The sequence below is a fragment of the Nymphaea colorata genome, chromosome 11 (genome assembly GCF_008831285.2).
Source record: "Nymphaea colorata isolate Beijing-Zhang1983 chromosome 11, ASM883128v2, whole genome shotgun sequence".
Classification (NCBI taxonomy): Eukaryota; Viridiplantae; Streptophyta; class Magnoliopsida; order Nymphaeales; family Nymphaeaceae; genus Nymphaea; species Nymphaea colorata.
Window position 1 is genome coordinate 18693686 of NC_045148.1, and position 22374 is coordinate 18716059.

General features: G+C 39.9%; 2 protein-coding genes and 1 non-coding gene across 4 annotated transcripts; 1 reads left to right on the plus strand and 2 right to left on the minus strand.

Annotated features, from left to right (window-relative positions):
• LOC116263527 (arogenate dehydratase 1) lies at positions 1 to 1758 on the minus strand. The gene has a single exon (XM_031643266.2). The coding sequence runs from the start codon at positions 1608 to 1610 to the stop codon at positions 291 to 293; it is 1320 nt and encodes a 439-aa protein (XP_031499126.1). The 5' UTR covers positions 1611 to 1758; the 3' UTR covers positions 1 to 290.
• A 929-nt stretch (positions 1759 to 2687) lies between these two features.
• Positions 2688 to 2760, plus strand: TRNAA-AGC (transfer RNA alanine (anticodon AGC)). Its single transcript has one exon. It is a non-coding gene; the product is annotated as a tRNA-Ala (tRNA).
• A 5047-nt stretch (positions 2761 to 7807) lies between these two features.
• LOC116264507 (nucleobase-ascorbate transporter 12) lies at positions 7808 to 21795 on the minus strand. 2 transcript variants are annotated; one of them, XM_031644776.2, is made up of 12 exons: positions 21584 to 21795; positions 20838 to 21489; positions 20651 to 20748; positions 20369 to 20539; positions 16045 to 16145; positions 10938 to 11073; positions 10761 to 10811; positions 10347 to 10634; positions 9499 to 9733; positions 9111 to 9397; positions 8464 to 8686; positions 7808 to 8142 (listed from the first exon to the last, which is right to left on the minus strand). In XM_031644776.2, the coding sequence occupies exons 2-11, from the start codon at positions 21394 to 21396 to the stop codon at positions 8465 to 8467; spliced, it is 2148 nt and encodes a 715-aa protein (XP_031500636.1). In that variant the 5' UTR covers positions 21397 to 21489; positions 21584 to 21795; the 3' UTR covers positions 7808 to 8142; position 8464. The 2 variants fall into 2 exon arrangements, with proteins under 2 accessions (XP_031500636.1, XP_031500637.1); XM_031644777.2 differs by having other exon boundaries at positions 20838 to 21503.
• Between the last annotated feature and the right edge of the window lie 579 nt (positions 21796 to 22374).

A 22374-nucleotide genomic window follows, 5' to 3' on the forward strand; every position in this document is an offset into this window, starting at 1 on the left:
TTGCAAGAGAGAGCCAGAAGGTATTATTGGCATAACTGAGAAGAACAGGAAAAACAGGACTCTCGTGGTATGCATGATAAGAAGCACAACAAATTTTGACTGACATGAACGACTCAACGAAACGAATCTGTATGCACATGAAATATATACGGCTTCACATATACGTATGTATCTGTTCATGACGATGATCGATGGCTATTTTTTGTAGCGATCGATCTTTTGCTAGATCTAGTGTTCGATCTAGAGCCGATGGATTTGTCGATTATGTGCAGAGGCGACATGGGGGGTGATCATGATGGTGGTGAAGCATCGTCATTGCGGGAGGGGCACCAAGGGGACATGTCCATGGGGTAGCTGCCGAGAACTCTGAGGAAGCTGGTGAACTCCTGGACCTCGGCGAGGGCGTTCTGCGCACGGACGTCCGCCATGGACGCCTCAAAGTCGACGTAGAACATGTACTCAAAGTGCTTGGCGGTGCCGGCGCCGGCGGCATCCTCGTCGACGAGGCGGATGGGGCGGATGCGGTGGGGGCGGGACTCGATCTTGGTGAGGTTGATGTTGCGGAAGGCGAAGGCGGCGAGCACCTTGAAGAGGACGGAGGTGCCCTTGTCGTGGGCGAAGACGATGCTCGTCTTGAACGGCCGGTCGTTCCTGGGGATGATGGGCTCGCGCGCCAGCATCACGAACCGAGTCACGTTGCTGGAGTCGTCCTGGATGCCGTCCGCCAGCACATTGAGGCCGTACAACTCCGCGGCGCGGGAGGAGGCGATGGCGGCGGTGTCGCGGAGGCCGCCGGCGGCGACGAACTCGGCGGCGCCCGCGGTGTCGTCGAAGGCCTCGCGGTGGATGTTGAGGCCGAGCTTCGTGAGGGTGTGCTCGCACTGGGAGAGAGCCTGCGGGTGGCTGATGACGCGGGTGAGGTACTCCTTGCGGACGCCGGGGAGGGCAAGGAGGCAGTGGTGGACGGGGAGCTGCACCTCGCCGACGATGTGGAGGCGATGGCGGAGGAGGAGGTCGTAGTTGCGGTGGATGCTACCGCCGAGGGAGTTCTCGACGGGGAGGACGGCGCGGTCGGCGAGCCAGAGTTCGACGGCCTGGAAGGCGATCTCGAACTGGTCGCAGGGGATGGCGTCGCAGTTGGGATACGCCTTCCCAGCCGCCGCCTCGCTGTAAGCCCCCGGCACTCCCTGGTAAGCTACGCGCAGCTCGGAACCGTGCAGCGGCGAAGGGGAGAGATCGGCCATGGTGAGCGGCTTCGGCAGCTTCGGGCCGACGGGTACGATGTCGAGGGACTCGTGCCCGTTGATGGTAGCGAGGTCGAGAGCCGCAGTCTTCTCCCCCTCCTGCTGCTGCGACACCACCTTGCTGGCCAGAATGGCGCAGGAGCTCTGCCAATCGGGTCGGCTCGGTCCCACCATCCCACCACCGCCGGAAAAGAGTGCTCCGCCGCCGGTGCTGCCGCCCTGATCCAGCGGCCTGTAGATGCAGTGGATAGGAGTAGAACCCCTCGTCTGAGCGAACAACACGTCTGCGCCCGGATTCTGCTGCTGCCTGGTGGCCGCCTGCCAGAACACCGGAGAAATGGTGCTGCTAAACGAAACCGACTGCATTTCCCTTTCTTTTTTCTTTTACCTTTTTTCAGAGAGAAGGAATCAGAAAGATGACGATGGTGGTGGCAATGGAGGGAGAGAGAGAGAGAGAGTGGGAGTTAGGTTAGAAGCTTGGTACTCCTCCCTTGCTTGAAGGACCAAGCTGAAGGGAAATGGTTAGGTTTAGAGAAGCATTTATATCTCTCAAACTGTAAGTAAAATTACGATATTGTACGTACTCAAAGGAGTCAAACACGGGCGGTGGAAGTGGGTAATTGGGATATGCTACTTGCCTATTAAGACTTTTTCTCCCACAAAAAAAAAAAAAAAGGTTTTTTTAATGGCAGTGTCAGTGGTAGGTGGCGCTGCCGTTAACTATCGGTGTCTACGAGTCGCCGGTACCGGCCAAGATCCGGCCGTTCAAGTCTTTTCAAAAATAAGCCGGCACCTGGTCCACGTATCAGCCCACGAGAAATTAATTGAAAAAGAATTTCAGCTTTTAAAACCTTTTTTAATATTGAAGAAAGATGTAATGTAAGGTTAAGATTTGAGGGTGCATAAAAAAAAACATGTTGGCTTGGATTTTAAATTCACGTTGCATTGTTCAAAAGTATAGATCTCCAGATCTCAGATCTACAGTAAAACAAACACGGCTTAATGAAAGATAACCTAATATATCAAGCATACCATTGTTATTGCTAATTAAAGAAGTAGGGAAACAAAAATTTAAAAACTACACCATCGTCATAAACAAAATTAGTAGGTAGGGACCCGTTTGTTGGGAAACGGTAATTCTGGAATTACGATTTCAAAATTATGATTGTGGGATATTCCAAAATGTTTGATTTTGGAATTCTGGTTTTAGAAGAAAATCTTTTCTGGTGTTTGATGGGCGTGCATAAAAGAAGTTGACGGTTGAACCATTTCAGCACATGATGATAAACGAAAAGCCTGCACCAATAACAAGGCCTGCTTCAGACTTTTCAAAAGTAGAAGGCATGTTTTTGAGAACAAAGTTAAAAATCTGGGATGAAAACGGAAATGACGTCCGACGCGCCATGAAGAGCCTTTTCGTTCTCTCACTGTCAGGAACGACGGGGGGATGTAGCTCAGATGGTAGAGCGCTCGCTTAGCATGCGAGAGGTACGGGGATCGATACCCCGCATCTCCACTTTTTACCCTTTTGCCTTGGGCATTGCCTTTTGACCATATGCTTTCACGCTGTCCCCGTCTCCCTCTCGAATGTTTCATAAACTTTTAAAGTTTTTTTTCACAAATTCAACTATATAAATGAAAGTCAAATGTATAAATATATACGAAAAACATAAATAAAAATCTAATATAGATTGGATTTTAAAAGCCACAAAACTAGGACATCATCCCATTAGATCTTATACATATAATTTTTTGTTTTTCTTTTATCCTATAATTTAGCAATTTAATATCTATTTTCCAAAATGTAACATACTTAAAAAGTGAAATTTAAATAATGTACATATTATATTACATACTATAACATATGTTGCGTCAAGATTGGCCGCCTCCAACATGTATTTGTGACAAAGAAAAAAAGAAGGGAAGGTAGTTGCCAGATGTGGCCGCCCACGAACATGTCTTACAATGCAAGATTGACTCTTAGCTTGTCAAAACAAGCCTGTCGTTGTTGGGGTTTTTTTTTTTTTTTTAATGAAGACCTACCCATAATTCTTTTGTTTTGTCTATTTCATGATATATGTGTTAATTTTTTATACTTTATGTTAGAATTCACATTCAAAAACGAAAAGAGAAAAGAAAACGTATGTCGTAGTTAGGTGAACTTTGTCATCGTGTAATGACCAAAATACTCTTATCAAAATAAAAAAAAGAAAAAGATTTTGTTTAAAAAAGTTTAAATTATTTATTTATAAAAAATCAAAAATATTTTCTACCCCTGTATTTGTTGTGTGCATTACAAACCCAGAGACACAACTTCATTGGGGGTGCACATGGATCAGATCTCGTTTCTTCGAAAAATAATTATTTTATTGTCTAAGATCCAGCACGTTTCGCAGGCCTCTCTGACAAGCGGCTAAAATTGTTCGAGTTTAAATGTCTCGGGACTTTTCACCTTTCCACTTTCTCCTTCTTGTCGCGCCCTCGAGAATGTGACAAATTTTCCCATATATTTTAAAACCCAAAAAAAAAAAAAAGGTGGAGGGTAAAAGTAAGTAGCCGCCTGCGACGGGGAGTCTTGTATGACCAAAAGATGTCTGGCCTCATTTTGAACTTTTAATAATATTTTTTCAATTATTTGTGTCACTTTCATGTGACTCTTTCTTTTCCTTGTTGACGGTGACAATTGGAAACTGATCAACTAAATATTTTATATATTTTATGTAAGGGTCTGTTTGATGCAAAGGCGTGGTAAATTTATGTTGATAAAATTTTTTGAAAATATTTAAAGGTTAAAATTTCTCTCTGGGCCCGTTTGATTGTTGGGTAAAATTTAACGTTATAATTTTTTTTTTTTCAATCTGAAGTAATGTTTGATGCACAGAAAGTTGATGTACATGAAAAATTTAACGTAGTAAATTTAACCTTGTTTGATGCAAAGAAAGAATTTAACGTGGTAAATATTTTTTTTTTTTTCATTCGTAATGATTATCCTTCATGATTTTACTGCAACCACTAAGGCAGCTGCAAAGCTCCATTTGATCTTACCTAAAAGGATGGAAAAATTTCCCCTTCAAGGTAGAGGTGATACAGAAGAAATTACCTTACGTATTGTGAAAAATAATTAAGCTTTACACCATTAAGTACCATTATCTTAAGTCATTATAATCTTAAGTTATGTTATTATGACCGAAAAACTAAAGTATCTTTAGAGAGATACACCATATGTTTGGCAATTTCTATTAGCATTCTTGACTGTCCTCAATAAATGTAATATACGGTATTGTATTGGAATGAGTTAGTTTTATTGATATTTAAAATCATTCCGTGATATTTTTCAACTACTGTTAGAATACAAGAGAAAGAAATAGAAGAATGTGCAAGATCAACTGTTCAAAGGCAGGATGACGACTAAAAAACAAATTTATTGGCTAACCAGTAAATTGGGAGCATCTGCCACTCTGAAAAACCAAAAAGAATTTCTTGCATATCCTCTATTATATGTCAAAGCACAAAATCTTTCAACTTAAGAGATTATTTGGAAAGTTTTTGTGAGTGGCATCAGCTAGGAAAATGCCCAAAGTAATGAGGAAAGGAAAGAAAAATGAATTCAAATAGACATACCCGTGATTTTTAATCAGTTGAATAAATTTATAAAAATAGAAACTCATCTCCCATGAAATATATAAACTCCAAGCTTCAGGTTGGGTTACTTTCATGACTTGTCAAAAGTATAGTCGCAAATAACGTTTCGAAGTTTTAAACGGTGAGGTTTTTCTCTGGTACAATAAGACGAGTTTGAAACAAAACGAGAAAATACGGTAATTTTTTTTAAAATAAAAAAAATAAAAATAAGAGAAATAAAAGAAGTGAGAACCTAATAACACAAACACCAAAAGATAAGTAAATTTGCAACAACAAAAAAATAGAAAACAAAACTATTTGGCATTAAAAAATGAAAAAAATGTGCTAAAAAAGTTTTTTTTTTACTTTTTTTTTAAACATGTTTTTTTAGTTTTAAATTGACATTTAATTTATCACATTTTTTTTTCCAAAAAAAGAAACACGTTTTCCTTGATTATGATCCAAAGAATCAAACTTACAAAAGTCATAGCAGTGTTGGCTGGTCCGGAAATTAAAAAAAGTGCATCGTTTGTTTCGCACCACAAAAACGTGAGTTACGTGGGGTTTGAGTTTACTTATTTTACATGCAACTTTTTTCTTTTGCAAAAACCTCATTTTGTTTAAAAGAAATGGAAGAACTTTGAAACCTAAATTTTTGGCTTCCACAGGTTTTTCACCAATCAAAATAAATGAAATGAAATGAAAAAAGCTATGTGGGTTATAAGTAAAAATAGAATGAGAGGCTAAGTGGGTTATATGTAAAGCTTCTAACATTAGACCTATGTTAGAAGATGAAAATGACAAAAATACCCTTTGTGATGAACTGGAAGATCCCCTTTCCCCTTTATGAAACAAAAGTAAGATTTGGAACCCCACAAAAAGAAAGAATGAAAAAAAAAAAAAAACAGATCTTTTATAAAAGGACAAAAAGTCATTTCTTTTAAATCCATCCATCCGCTTATTTAGGCTGGTTTAGGTGACCAGAAGGGTAGTTTTGTCTTTTTATAAAAGATCTTTTTTTTTCTTTCTTTTTTTTTGTGGGATTCCAAATCTTACTTTCGTTTTGGGCAAAATGTTCAAACTACAATGAGTGGTATAGAATAATGCCTAAATGTTTCTTAATTATGTTAACCGAATTTAACTTTTTCATGATAAGCAAGGCTCATATTAAGAAAATCACAAAATAATGTCTCTTTTTTACAATTACAAACAAAAAAGTAGGCTTGAAAATGAAAGTTTTGCTATATAAAGCTTCAAAAGGGAAATCTATATTTTATATATATATATGGTGCCAAGCAGGTTTTGGGCAGCCTGATAGTCCTCTGTTTCATCTTGGAACTGCGTTTCTCAGCTTCTTTTTCGACTTATTGACAGCCTCTCTCTCAGTCTCAGACATGAATCTCTTCCAACCTGTTCGCCGGCAGGACTGCAAACTGGTCGAACTCCAATGAAAACAGTTACATACTTCAAAAAGCACATGATCATTGTTGGTATCTATCATCTCAAAACTAATCATAATTCATTTGAAAATTAAAACTAAACAAAGAATCCTGTCACCCATTTCCCCTGACTTTCAGAAATACATTCATTCACCTCTCACTTATGGCTTCCAATGAAAACCTGCTTGGAGTTGGGAGAAAAAGACATTTGTACAGCAAAGAACAGAAGAAGATTCATCTCAATTACCAACCTCCACAGAAATAGGCCGATCAGTGATCAACTTAGATCTCTCCATGACCGACTTTCAGCCTGCAAACGCTCATCTTCTCCTACCTTCGAGACTAAGACTGTTCTTTCCAGTCTTCGTTAGCGGAAAGAACTCCTGCCTTCTCCCAGCCCTGGTCAATCACATTCATACAGCAAGGTAGCAGGTCCTGTTCCACTTGATCGTTCCCCTTTTTTAGCCTCTCCAGCTTGAAACGGATTCTCATGAAATCAAAAACTCAAAATGCTGTTCTATTGAGTTCTCCTTGCAGTCTGTCTCCAATTTCACCACAAATCTAGGGGAGTTTGAAGTTTGAACATGGAATAGTGGATCTCGCATTTTCTTTGTATTCTTATGTTCTTGCATGGCATGAAATAATATACAATTAAGGGATTAGTAGTACGATTGTGTAGGGTCTCAGCGAGGTCGGCTCCTCAAATCCCGCACTTACCTACTGTTTTGCACCAACCCCCTCGTGGACGTTTCATCAGAATCCTTCGCGTCTTAATGCATGTAATTTTTCTTCCACAAGGCCAAAAAGAGAAGCTTAAGACTTTGCCTACTGTTTCTTATTCTCAGGAGATTGGACTCAAATTATAACATCATGTTCCATATTTCCGTAAAACTTCTGCTCAACAAGGATCATGCTTCCTTTTTTTTGCATTTTATCCTGAGAAATCGAAAGACCTCTTTTTCCCCATCTTTACACACTTTTAAAATCGTTCCACCAGTAAGACCAACTTATATCATTTGATGAACATCTATCATGTTCATCTTCAGTCCTGGGTTTCCAGCCAGTACTAAATTCAGAGTTCACTAGAGAACCCACCCTTCCACCATCTTTCGATATGACGGGCTCATGATCCACCTTGCAACTCATTCCTTTAATCGAGCGTTCTTCGGACGTCCATGAGGTTTCTTTTTGAAGTGTGAAGCAATTTACCAGTATGCTCAAATTGAAACGCCATTAACATTGGTCATATTTGCTAGTGTATCATAAGCGACGTTCATTAAGTTATCAATAGCATCCATCTGTGGTCACTATTGCATCTTATGCAACACCAGTTGATCTGAGATAGTTACTCTGTCCCTTCGCCTACGACAGAGGACTTGGATTGCTACCTGAACCCACTCATTCTGGCAAGCTTCACAGTACGTGCAGCAAGGTTAAGTTCCTAATCTGGTCTAGAGAATGACGCCATAACGGTAGCTCAAACTTGAGTTACTTCCAACTTCAGAAAAAGGACAAGGACACCGAAATTTTAATACATGCTCACAAAAAGAAACCTCCCAACAACATATTTTCATACAGGAAACTCACATACATTTACAAAACTCTAAACAAAAAACCGCTCATGAATTCTTAGCCTTCACATAATGCCTGTGTAATTTCAAGAAAGAAAGCCAAAAAAACTCTTAAAATTACAGTGTTTCTTTTCCATCTGGCTCTTTTGTTTCATCGTGGAGACCTCATACTCGTACATGTATAATACACCCACCAATTCCTTTCTTTATCTGTTCAATCATCTGCCTCCATCGAGCGACTGGAGAAAACTCCAACTCCTCTCGACTCTGCAAGACAAAGAAAAGAAAATCAAATCAAACTGAGTCACCCACCTACTAGGAACATCAGAGAATCAATAATATCAGCAGGATATAAGAGATCTGGTGTTTAACAAAGAACAACCTTACAGAAAATTAAACACACCAAAGTCAAAACCAACAATCCAACAGAGAACTCCGGAAAATTAAACAAACCAAAAGTTAGAACCAACAATTCAACAGAGAACTCCAGCTAAATCACCCCATCGCAAGTCTTATCACCTTTGATTGCTAGCTAGATCAAACGGCCTTTTAGTCATGACACAAAATATAATTAACAGCTTAGTTTACCTCATAGGCCCACCCATTTAACCCATCTGAAAATTCGACCGCATCTGAAGGGCAACTCATAGTCTTTGGCCATATCTATCTCTCTTCTTGCTGTTTTTGCTCGGGACCACACATAAACACCACGTTCTTGGCGGCTACCAGGAACAGTATTGTCTAGGATCACAGCTATCAAAAATGCAATGATCATGTGAAATGAAAACAATGTGTTTAACACATAGTTCACCTGGTAAGGCACACAGAGCAACAGTTAGGCACTTGATTGTCGCTAAAATTGCAAACCATGGATATTCAAAATATTCATACATACATGCAGATACGATATATATTTTTTAAAATTATGAACTGTGACCATTTCACCTAGCAGCTCAGTTTCTATGTGAGTAGATTGCTTCATACTATGCATGCCTAAGAGTGAAGTCACTTGGAGCTGCATTAGTGCATTATTGTGTAAGCATGCTGTACAGACAATAAGGTTGTCCACGTTCTTAAACAAGAAAAGGAATTGTGTGCATGATACTTGGTTAATAGTTCCATATACCAATAGATGCTAAAAACGAATAGGAAATTCAGAAACCTCTTTCCATTACCAACAAAGTAAGATGAAAACAAGAAAAATAAACAAACAAAGAGAACCATCGGAAACATACACCATCATTCTTTGTTTGGATGGGCCCATGAGATGCAACAATGTAAGGCTGAAAATAACTTGGTACAGAACGATTAGCATTTGGTATGGTTCCATATTGCTGGAAGTAGGCTGGTATTGACAAAGAGAGGAACAAGGAAAGCCCAACTATAATCACATTTCTAGAGCTTCCTGCCTCACTATAACGTAAATTTGATAGCCCTAGTGCTGTCAGCATGGACCACATAAAGCACAGGAGAGCAGCAACCATCACAAGAGGAATTGAAGCAATGAATCCTCCAACTTTACCTGCAGGCAACAGATAAAGTTTCCATCAGTGTACAAGCATTTGGTTGATTTATTGGTCCTCAAATATAGTTTTGTAAAGAACGGTATCTAAATTAGTGTACCAATGAGAGATATGACGATCAAAATGCAAGCTCCTAATTCAACTGATCGTCGACTGCCCACCCTAGTGACAGCAATAGTGTGTACATTCTCAGTTAGGGTTGTTGACCCAGTTCCAGTGCCCCAAAGGCCAGCTAGGACACTTGAAAAGCCTTCTAGACCAATACCCCGGCTTACAACACCAGGATTTGGAGGTTTTGATGCCACCAACAAAGAGGATGCATGATATGATCCAACCTACACTCAAAGATCAAATACATTTGGTGTTAGAGAAACAATAAATTAGAATAGAGATTGCTAACCACATACAGAGTGTGAAGATCATTTGATTTGTACAACACATTTAAATGAAAATTACCAACATCAGAAAATAAGAATTTCATAGGCAATATATATTCTGACCAAACCAAATGTGGAGACAGAAGATTGGACATTAATCCAAGTCAACTGCATTCATGCCAATAAACACTAATTTCAAGGGAAAGCATTGCCACAAAAAGTCAATTACATAAGTGTGAATGCTTCATGGTGCAACTCTTCTGAAAACATGCACAATTTCCAATACCTAGAAGAGAACATTTGTTCTGATCAAAAATCTGTTTACCTTAAAGCATATAACAATTGAAAAACATTGTCCAATCAGCAGGGAAAGGGTCACAAGTTAGCATTTTAATGACAAACTTCTGCCCAAGACAGACACCAATTGCAACAAAGTGGATTGTTGTTGAAGATAAAACCATTATCCTGCTAGCAATCATGAGCAATAAATCATCTCAATTACATATATAAGGGTAAACACATAGGTGGCCTAACAGCAGTGCTATCTATTATCAAGGGGCAGAAAACTTACTGAATCAACTGATGCAATTATGGATACCGCACACATGACAAGGGCCATTTTCCAATGAAAGACGGGAGTACCCCACTGCAAAGGATATGGAAATCTAAACCATGGAGAAGTTTTGAGTGCATGTGAAGTATCAACACGGCAATTCTTCATCCTTGGTACATGCTTTCTGCAGGCAGCTGATGCTATGTTTGATATAGGTGTGTTTACATCACAACCTTTATAACTGTAAACTCCAGCTTCTGTAAGAAGAAAAGCATAGGCCCATGCAATTGCGAGACCCAAGGAGACCTGCATACCATAGCTGAAATTAGCCACATGATTCTTCATTGTGCAAAGGAATAATGGAAAAAGCTTCTCCTATTTGTTTATTCCAATGGACTTCAGTAGACACAACTACAGTTAAACAGTACTTACTGCATATATTTGAAATATTCGATGCCCAAATATGGAAATCTTTCGAAGATACTGCATCAAATGAATGCACAAGTTACTGTCCAGGATCTGCAGTGTGTATTGCAGAAACAAAAGATACAAACACAATTTGAACTCCAAATATGACAAGAACAAATAGTATTAAAGTGCTTATCTCACAAGAGCAAATACGATGAGCAGTAATATCTGAGGCAGACCAATTTCCAGGCAGCTACCAACTTGAGTGAATCCATAACTGAAAAAGGAGAGACCAACAGCTGCCACCGTTGGGGTTACAACAACTGGATTGATTAACCTGAATGGAATATGACACATAATAAATAACTGCTAATTTTAGTCAGAACTGAAAAAAATGAAGAGAAGTGGATGAATTACAAAAATATCTACCAGAATCTATTATAACAATAACATGTCATATTGTGTGAAGACAAGGGTGAAACCCAACTAGGCGACTACCAGGCCTTATAAGAGTCAAAGACAATACCATAGGAAGGCTCAGGTAACAGAATGGCAGGGTGGGAATTGATCGAAATTCAGCTTGACACACTTCAACATTCCCTTCCAACCACTCAGTGTTTGTCTTTTCTGTCATTAGCAATGCAGCCCACTTGTACATGCTAAGTCTCCAAATTTTGACACTACTTGTTGACTGACTATGCAGTTGCTTGGCCCAGATGTGCAAATGATTATTTCTCTGATTTCTTGTAGCCCTTGGAAGACAAATTGCTACACTTGATACTCCCATTCAATCTAGCATTTTGAGAAGCAGGACCCTTTGCTTTTCTGGTATAGGTTGAGAAATGAGAACTGAAGACTGAAGAACTACTGAGTTTTAGGCTTTTAGCATGTGGTAAACAGGCTTCTAGCACCTCAATTTTCGTAGGAGGTTTCAACAATCACAATTAGAATTTTGTGACATTTTTGCTGGTGCTTTATGCACTTATGTTGGATAAAACTAAATCCCAAGTAATTTATGGTTATGTGACAACTTTGCATTTGTGTCAAAATCCTTGAATGCTCTAGATCTCATTCACATAGATACAGAGTGGGACACAACCTGGATCTGTTCAATATGACTGATATTGCAATTTCTGCAACTATGAGAAAGAAACAAGGCCACGGATCGTCAGAACATTTTGTCTGTGTCTGTACATGTGCACTACATTTGTATATATGAAGCTACATGCAATAAAACTTTTCATTTAAAAGAAAAAAAACATGGGTATCATCCAAATGGAAACTTTGGATGATGAGAATGTTATAACAAAACTGAGTTGAAATTGAAATACAATGAACGGTGTGATAATTTTTAAGAGAAAAAAAGTAAACGCATAAAGACTGCACAAAAGGAAGGGTGCACTAATGACTTTTATCCACCCAATGTAACAATATGGCCATGCATCAGTCATCACGTTGTCTTGACATAGGATATACATGCTAAGATAAGATATTCCTTGATGTAGATCTACACAGTTACCAATTCTTCATTCACATGGAAACAACTTGGTGTCCATGAGCAAAGTCTACGCACCCATAGCCTTTTCTATGGAGCCCACATGTGCTGGAATCCTCCAAAGGCCTACAGTAATATCATCCTTAACTGCTATGGGCTACTAAGGAAAGATGTGAACAAGCAAGAAAAGTGGCAGTTGGATGAAAGATATGCAGACAGTAGGGCTGAAACTGGGTTGGTCTTTGAGGTTTTGTCATTTTCCATTGCACAAGGCCTAGTTTGTTCCGGTATTTTATGTATTTAACTGTTCCAGATCTGACCCATCTGCATACTTTAAAAGGAACCGAAAGAAGATTAAAATATATTAAAAGCAACTGTTTGGAAAAAGTATCATTGAAATATTGTTATGTTCTCATTTTGGTAATATGCTCAAAATATTATAATGAATTTTTCTTTTCTTGTTTTTGCTTTTACTAGTTTTTGGTGCTTTATCGTGAAATTTATAATCATGATCTATGACTGATATACACATGCATAAATACATAAAACATGCACATAGAATGGCAGAGGGACAATAGGAGCTTATTTATAGAAAAATCATGTTTGACGTACCCTCCAAACATGCATAGCCCTAGTAAGTACATTTTGTGTAACAACCCGACTCACTCTTAAGCTTGGGCCCCTGGTTCGATGGATCCCAACCCGCCCTCTAGCAGTTTCGACTCTAACCTCAAAAAGGTCAGGAACCAGGACAACCATTTATGTAATAACCCCCTTTATAAAGCCTTGAAGATTCTTTACAATCTTCAATACGAGACTAAATTTTTTGGGTGTTACAATTCACTCCCCTTTAAAGCATATGCGTCCACACGTGTGGGACCCTAGGTCCGAGCGTTGAACCGACTCTGATACCACTATAACAACCTGACCCACTTCTGGGCTCGAGCCCCTGGTTCAGCAGATCTCAACCCGCCCCCTAGCAATTTCAGCTTCAACCCAAAAATGACTAGGAACCAGGACGACCATCTATTCAATAACCCCTTTTATAAGCTCTTGACGATCACTCACAATCTTCTATAGGGGACTAAATTTTTTGGGCGTTACAATCCACCCCCCCCCCCCCCTTAAGGCACACTCGTCCGCGCGTGTGGGACCCTAGGTCCGAGTGTTGAACCAGCTCTGATACCACTGAAACAACCTGACTTACTTTTAGGCTCGGGCATCTGGTTCAGCGGATCCCAAGCCGCCCTCTAGCAGTTTCGGCTCCAGCCTCAAAAAGGCCAAGAACCAGGACAACCATTTATGTAATAACCCCTTTTATAAACTCTTGAAGATTCCTCACAATCTTTACTACGGGACTAAATGTTTTGGTTGTTACATTTTGCAGTTACAACCTTTGATAATTAATTAAGCATTTAACAAGTTTACTTGTGTTTCCATGTTACGTAGACAAAGTTTGGAACCTCATCTACCCCAGGACATCCCTAAGCAGTCAAAGAAACAGAGGGGCCTGTACTGATGACATGCACGAGCTGATATACATTTCAAACCCAACTAGAGTGACCTATCAAATCAGTCAATGTTATCTAAATATCCTACAGATCATGCCGATGATTGGGGTGGTTGACAGGTCTGAAAATTTTCACAGTATAATGACTGCATGGACCCAATTGTAGATCCTCAAATTAAGCACAGATTAACTTTTTTCGAAAAAACAATTTACCCATGCTACATTACGAAAGAAAAAACTGCAGAAAAAGAAATCTGCCCTGGCGAGTCCAGCTTTTTGTCAAAATCTTCTCCCTACTCTATGCATTAGAAAAAGACCTGTGAAGTTTCTTTCATGCTATCAAATACCCCCTTATTGATAAAAAGCTCCCCATTTGTGTGATAATTGACATGCTTTGTATCTTGTATCTGACTATGTTTACAAACACTTCCTTAGCAATGAGTCTACTGCATCAACATAACACCATTCTCAAACACAATGGGGATTTTTCATGGACACAAATAAACCAGTATCTAGTATGGCCAACATTGTCACATTCACTTTATCAACTTATCCATTTTTTAAACGGATTGACTGTTTATTCCATATTCACCTGTTTTTTTCTTAGAATATATTATCACCAACATTATGTTCCAAATTCAAATTACTTTTCCTTTTATTAACATTATATTAAAAAAAATTCCTTTTATTAACATTATATTCAAAAATTCTACTTTAAATGAATATTCACATATTGTTGTTTACATTTTGAAGTACTGTTGGCTGTTCTTTGGTAGCAAGTTTAATTTTAAAAGTCATGTTCTTAACCTATGTCACATGGGTACTCCTCCTTAGGAGGAGTACCCGCGCGGTACCGGTACGACACCGGTACCGGTACGGGTACGGCCCTGGGTACGGCAGGGGTGCGGCGTTGACCGTACCGGGTGCGGTCAACGCACCGAAGGTCAATTTCGACCTTTTTCGGACTTGGTCAAAGTTGACCGAGTCCAAATCTGTCTGATTTTATTCTTAACGAGTTTTTTACCTTTTTAAGTTTTAAACCATTTTAACATGAAATTCTTCAAAAGTCGAAACCCTTAAGCCCAAAATTTTGTTCGTCTGTTTTCTTCTTCGTCTTCACTCACGCACGGCGACCAGCGACCACGAACGGTGGCCGGCGACCATGCACGGCGACCGGCAACTGCAGGCAGCGACGGCGGACGATCTCCGACGACAGTATTTGCTTGTTTTTTCTTCTTTTTTGTTCGTCTGCCGTTTCTTCTTCATCTTCACTCACCAGCGACCCGCAACGGCAGGCGGACGTTCTCCGACGACAATAGGTGGGGAACGGCGACGGTATTTGCTTGTTTTTTTTGTTCGTCTCTTTTTTCTGTTCCCTTTTTTCCTGCCCTCTTTTTTGTTCGTCTCTTGTTTCTTGTTCTTTTGTTTGTGCTTCTGCTTCTATACACGTGTGATTTTCTTCGGCCTCAGTTGAGCAGTAAATTTGCTCTTAGTTTTTGGATACAACTCGTGTCTTGTTTTCTGAAATGTGTTGATTTCTTGCTAGGTGCTTTTCATATAAGTTGTAACATTTCTGTTTGTAATTTATATATATATATATATATGTGTGTGTGTGTGTGTGTGTGTGTGAATATGTTATTCTCTTTGAAATTTTTTGACATATATATGTATATGTGCATGTGAGTGTACGGCCGTACCCCCGCACCCAAGTTTTTTAAAAATTGCTCGTACCGGCACCCGTACCCGTACCTATGTGACATAGTTCTTAACCATATTTCTTTAATTCTTTCTTCACTTGGGTTCCCAAGAAAGATATCCAACAAAAACACACACATACATGGGCATATAAATTGTGAAAGGAATTGCAATTTCACTATCTTTTGCCATGTTCACTGTGCTAGATAGTGCCTCAAACCTGATGAGTCTTTATGTTCTAGTTACTGATGTTCTGAAAGCAAAAACAGCTGAAATGATTACTTCTTGGAACATTGGATGTCATTGATAATTTGTTTTGGCATTTTTGGTGCAACATGTAAAGTTTCATCATTTATTTTGCTAAATTTTGTGGAACCATTTTTTTAATCTGCCACATTGACTAGGCTTTTTATTTGTCTGCTGGCTAGATCTCCTTAGTGTTACTCACTGCCCGTTCTCATATATTGCACGTGTCTGTAAAATTGCATATGAAAATTTGCACACCCAAAAACTAAAAGAACAACATTAAGCATCAGCATCAATCTCCAATGAAGTATAAACAGTGAAATAATTTCTTTTAGAATGCAACAGCACGTCAGAAAACTAACCTCAAAAAGACTGACATTAGACCACTGTATCCCACTATCATTTGAAATGCAGAAGATATTAGTATAGCTCCCTGTAACTCCTTCATTGCATGCTTGAAGCTCTGCAACAATTAGTAGCTACAGTTTATCCTCCATGCATTAATCCATGCAATGGTGAGTATATACTACAAAATGCAGCAGCATATGAAAATCACTAATCCAACAAACAAAGAACCTGAATCATCCACCAGCAGGTGTAATGTTGTTCATGCCTCCCATTACAGCATAAGGCAACCCACTGGACACCTGGACTGCCACTATCTTAATGGAGATATTAGAGGGCAGGTAATCCCCTTCCCTCCTTATTGGAGAGAATCCCTCCTTATTGGAGAGAGATTGGCGGTCCAATAGGATAATAATACTTTAAGTGTTTTATATGGAAATATGAAACAAAATATAAAATGTCGACTTGTTAACATTGCATTCATAAAGAAAACAATAAGAAAAAAAATGATAATGAGGCCCTTGCAAACTAAGTAGATCACAATGGCCCCAAAGAGATTTGGTGTAGCATGTGAGGCTTTCGTTGTCACGAAAGTAGTTACAATTTAAAGCTCATGGGAACCACTCCCCGTGCATGCCAAAGGACACATGGACCATGGGGGTGGTATTTGATTTGTGGCTTTATTCTTTAAGCTGCTGCCGAAGTGATCAGTCTTACTGTCTTGATGCAGTTTCCTCAAGTAAAAAGTTGAAAAAGAAAAGTAGAATGGCAATGCATACACTGCTAGAGTGGTTGCAACGTTTCAAATGATGCAATGAATGCAATTGAAAAACATACTTACTAGAGAAAAAAGCTTAAGGTATAAGAAACTTCCAAAAACTAGCAATCCAATAAATTCACAACCATTTCCCCACTCCCAACCCTTGATTGATTTGATATAGGGTAAAGTATGCAGAACCTTTTGTTATTGAAGGAAAACAATCATAGATTAGTAATCAAGGATTAAAAGGACTTTAAAACAGACCACATGGACATTTCAAGCAACAAAAGACAGCTTAGTTTATAATTCTATAGAAAAGCATAGAAAACGGTGATAAAATGGACATATTCACAAGTTTTCATGAATGATATCTTAAACAAACCAAATCATTTTGAAATCCTCCAAATACTTGTCCAATGATCAGCTGGCAGCTATTTTTTCCACTCTGAAAAAGATAATTCCCCAAAAGGAAAGAAGCAACAGATTGGACATGATAGAATGGCCAGCCAGCTGGATTTATCATCAATTCATTATTCTCCAGTAAGAATGACAGCAAGGAAGCAGAATTTATAGTTTCATGGCTTATTCACTTAAGATTCCAATTCTGAAGATGAGCTAACTCTTTCAAAAGTCATTGTATCCCTCACCAGCAATAATGTACCAAATATTGGCACAGCACACAAATGCTGAAGCCAAAATAAGGGGTTCATTTTTGTCATACAAATTTGAGTGGTTTGAGTAGAAGAAACAAAATGCAACAGGCTGCATCCGGAACTATTACACACAAACAGCTGTTGTTCTCCAAAGCAGCAAAGACAGAATTGTTGTAAACCTATATGAGAAAATGAAAAACACATAGAAAGGCTAGGGCTATGGCAAGCAAAGACAGAACTGCTATTCAACAAAGTGAGATAAGGATACAATGATAGACGCAAAACATTTGCTTGAGTTTATCTCGTTGGTAGATCCAGAGCCCCAGACTTAGTTATGTTATTTGAGTTAAAATGATGAGAATAATTTGATAATGAATGTACTAAATGTCATTCATCAAATCAGATAAAAATAAAAAAGGAACCCCTAAAAAGTTGTAACATCAAAATTTTCTGACCATTCTTTTTCTTTAATAAAAAAACAATGAGTCTTAGCTAATGTTGATGTCTACCAAAATAAATTTGTGATCCATTGCCATCCACCACTTCCTCAAGATTACGATTATAAATAAGTTTTCTCCTTTAGAATCAAGCCCACATTCACCTCGATCTAGACAAGCAAACAAATACAATCAGCTAAAGGTACTTCTTTTTTCTCTATAAACCCCAACAGTCTGACGTTACCACTTTCAATATAAGTGAATCTCCAGTTAACCAATGTGACTAGGAATTCTTTAGGGCCCGTTTGATGGGCGAGAAATCTACTGCAGCGTAGGAAAAAAATTTCAAAATTTCAAAATATTTCCGGTTTATCAAACGCAGAATTTTTTTTGTTACCGTTAAAACCGAAATCGGAAATTTTTTTTTGGAAAAATGTTTCCACCGCGAGAGGTGGAAACATATTTCTGGAAATTTTTTTTTGCCCGTTAGGGCACACTCATCGCTCCCTCCTGCGCACGAAAGCCTCTCGCCCTCTGTGGGTCGGTCATGGCCAGGACATGCTTCTCGCCGGAGGACATCTATGCTGAAGTGATGGATGGTAGACCAGGAACAAGGAGGGTCCAAAAATGGAAAACAAATAAGAAGAATAAAGGGGCTAATCTGACAGCCACTTCGTTGGGTGGAAAGCAATGACGAATGTGGAGGCGAAGAAGATGATGAAGAGCAAGTAGAGAAAATCACCTCCCTTTTTCGGAGGCTAGGGCATCCAAGCAAGGTATTTCGTTCATGTTTTGCCTCTGTCTCTTTCTCCTATAGTTCTCTTCTTTGCGTGAATTGGCGTGGATCGGTCGACAGTCGATCGTTTATTCCCCCGACGAAGTGCAGGATTGATTTCTTTCTAAAGAAGGAAATCCCCAATCCTGCACTTCCTTCTTTAGAAAGAGATTAAAACTATGTCGATCCGGTAGATATTTCTAGGGTTTCTCTTTGCGAACAGGCTGTTTGTCGTGAAAATTGGGGATTTTTGGATTTTCTGGATTCGGTGGTCAGCTATTCGTGTTCTATGATCAACATAGTTTTTTTTATCTAATTTCTTTGAAAATGCCTGAATTTTGTTTGTTGATTTGGATGTGATCGGTTTATGGTGGAGGAAGTGCAGGATTGATGGGCTTTGAGAATGCCTGGATTTCACAAATTTTGCACTACAAATGATGTTCTCTGCTTTCTTCCTCTGTTGCAAATGTTGCCTACAAATTATGTTGTTCTCTTCTTCTACTTCTTCTTCTTCTTCTTCTTCTTCTTCTTGCTCTTTCTTCTCTTCTTCCCCTTCTCTTATGTTCCCTCTTCTCTGTTATTAACTACAGAGTGATCCCCACAGCGCTGATGCCACTGGAGGTATTAGACAAAACTTGCGGCTTTATTTATGTTGAAGAGCATGTTTTTTATTTCCATATTCGTTTTAATCTTTTGCCTTACTCGTTTCCAGAAAAAAAAATGTGGAGGTGTCTTGAGCTTGTTTACAGAGAGAGATTTGACAACAAAGTCCATTTGGTGGGAATTGTCAACAATTGTGAATATGTGGCAATCCTGTTGTTGATGTAAACAAAGTTACTGACATGCACGAATGCAAGGCAGAAATGGCACGGCAATCTGATGCTTTTATTGCTCTACCTGGTAACCCTTTATCAACTCAAATATCCAGGAGAGGAAAGACTTGGATACCTGTAACGGTTCTATAGTTCTCCTCCTTCACTTCCCTTCCCTTCTTCCTCCTTCTTCCTCTCTCGCTCCCTTCTTCCTCCTCTCTCCTTCCTTCTTCCTCACCATTTCCACCATTTCCATCCATCAAACGAAGAAATTTCTTTCCAAAAAAATATTTCCAACTTAACAAACACAAGCTGGTTTTGGAAATATGGAATTTTATTTCTTATTCCTCAATTCCAGAAATTTATTTCTGGAATTTTTTTTCCGTTTCCATATTTCCAGCCATCAAACGGCCCCTTAGGATTTCAAAGCATGAAACAGTAAAACTGGATAAAGGAATATCAAACACATACAGTCACAACAAGGGCGCTCTGTCAGCAGCCAACACATTCACATTCGAAGCACAAGCAGTATTGCTGGCCTAGACTTCTATGTAAAAATTAGACAATATGACCAAATATGCAGTTAACTTGCAGAACCAAAGTCAATCAAACCCCTCAACTGGCATTTTCTGCTTACAAGTCCTCAAATATCCGATATAGTTAAAATTAACTTCATTCATGCAATAGGTGAACGAACCTTTTTCTTAATTCTGGAACCTTGGATCAGTAAACAATTTTCACAGAGAAAAGAAAAAAAAATAAGCGCCACAGGATTATCTGATCTGAACGTTATTAAACATGGAAAATTTTCTAGTTGTTGATGGTTGTCAGTAGAAAGACTACCCCGAATTGAAAACGAGCACAAAGCTAAAAAATGGTAACAAGAAGGAACAACAGCACTTACATTTCCATTTCTTCCCTGGATATCTGCTGAGTTGATTATCGCCAGAGCTGGAGCGAGGTATACGAAGGATGGGCCTTGAATCAACGGCAACCTCGACCCAAAATGCGTGTGCAGAAGTGTCGTCACTCCAGAAAGGAACAGCACGGTTGACACCACTGCTGCAGTATCATCCTGTTCCCACCATAGACCAACATCGTTAAACCACGAATAGGGCCAAACGGCGGAGCAAAATGGAAGCCTTCAACGCATAGCCTGACCAACAATAGCACAGGAAACACTCACACTGTTGCCTCCCATTGCCGGGACGATCACGAGGGGAATCAGGATCAGTGAACCCACCATAGAAACGTAATGTTGTACTCCATACAGCACAAGTGGTACTGGAAAAGGAAGAAAGGAAAACCCGAAGGCGATTCTGAGTCCCAGATTCAAGCAGAAGAAGAAAACAGAAGCAAAGCTCGAGATTTACCGAGTCCAGGAGTGTCCCTGAGCTCGTACTTCATGTGGGAGTGCCGGGGAAGAAACCCATCGTCGTCGTGCGAATGAGGAACGGTATCGACCTCGTCCTCCCGAGTAGGTCTGGAAGCGGGATCCGAGCGGACCTGCTGCTGCTGGCCGTTGAGAGGGGCGCTCTTGGGTAGCGAGGCGTCCGAATCCCGCCTCTTCTTGGGGACGGATCCGGCGGTGGAGGGCTGCATTTTCTCCCTCTCCAGAGTACCATTCGCGGTAGATGTGGGGACCGGACGCTGAGGACCGGATTCCAGATCGGGCTGGACCTCGTTCTCCAGCGATCGTGTGCCAATGATATGGCCGGAGTCGCCGGTGCTGAAGGTGGTCTCGCCCGAGAAGCGAGTCTTGAACCCAGCTCTCTTCGCCCAGGAAGAGCTCATTGTTCCGCCAGTAGTGGTGCTGCTGGTCGTCGCGTCGTCGGCAGAAGGAGGCCATGGACCGGGACGACCCCTCTTAGAAGGAGGAGGAGCAGCAGAAGGAGGAGGAGGGGGAGGAGGAGGAGGAGCGGAAGACGCCATTCTTGCTCTCTTCTTCTTGTGCCCCCCAGGCCACGACACCCGTATCCGGCTATCAGAGGGCCATGGTGGTCTTCTGGTGGGTAGATCTGATACCTGAGAATTAGGTCCTACCAGGAGTAAGACAGAGTGGGAGTGAGAGTGAAATGTGGGGAGAGAGAGAGAGAGAGCAATGGGGGAAGGTGATGACCTGTTGAAACTGAGCCCAGTGGACCAGTGGTGGCGCTCTCGCTCTCACCCTCTCGCTTTCTCAGAGCTAAAAGATTGTAAACGCCAAAACAGACAACTAAGAAGATGAGAGGGAGAGAGAGAGAATGAGAGCAGCAGCAGCAGCGGTGAGGATGGTGATGAGACGCTGAGATGAATGAGCCCCAGCTGGTACATTTACCTCTTCCTATATTTAGATCCTCTCTCTTCCTCCCTTTCCCACGCTTGGTGCTTTGGTTGACAGTTAATCACTAGCCGACTGTAGACAAATCTCCCGCAATCAGTGACACATCGTCTCCAATTAGAATTTGAACCTCTTTCCCTTTCCTCTCATTGTTATATATATGTATATACAAATCATACGCTGTCTTCTTCTTCATTTTTAACATTTCGTTTACTTTTTTTATCCGTTTACAGAAATGTCTTTTTAGATATTTTGAGTTTGTAAACAAATATTATTTTCAAATGCGTAACAAGATCTTGTCATTTACTTATAACAATTTTCACTTAATTTTTCACAATGTATCATAATAGATGTGATTTTTTGTGTTAATAGTTTCTAGGTACGTATATAATTTTTAAAAGTTCTAATGTCACTTATCCCATTTTTTTAACTCGTTTAGATGTCCAAAAAATCATTTCCATTTAAACGATCTTAAACATGCGAGCCTCGTCAGCGTAACCATTTTTTCCAAAAAAAAAAAAAAAGTGTATTAAAGGCAGTCCCATTTTGGAACTATTCATTTTACGAGGACTTTTGCTTAAAAAAGTAAG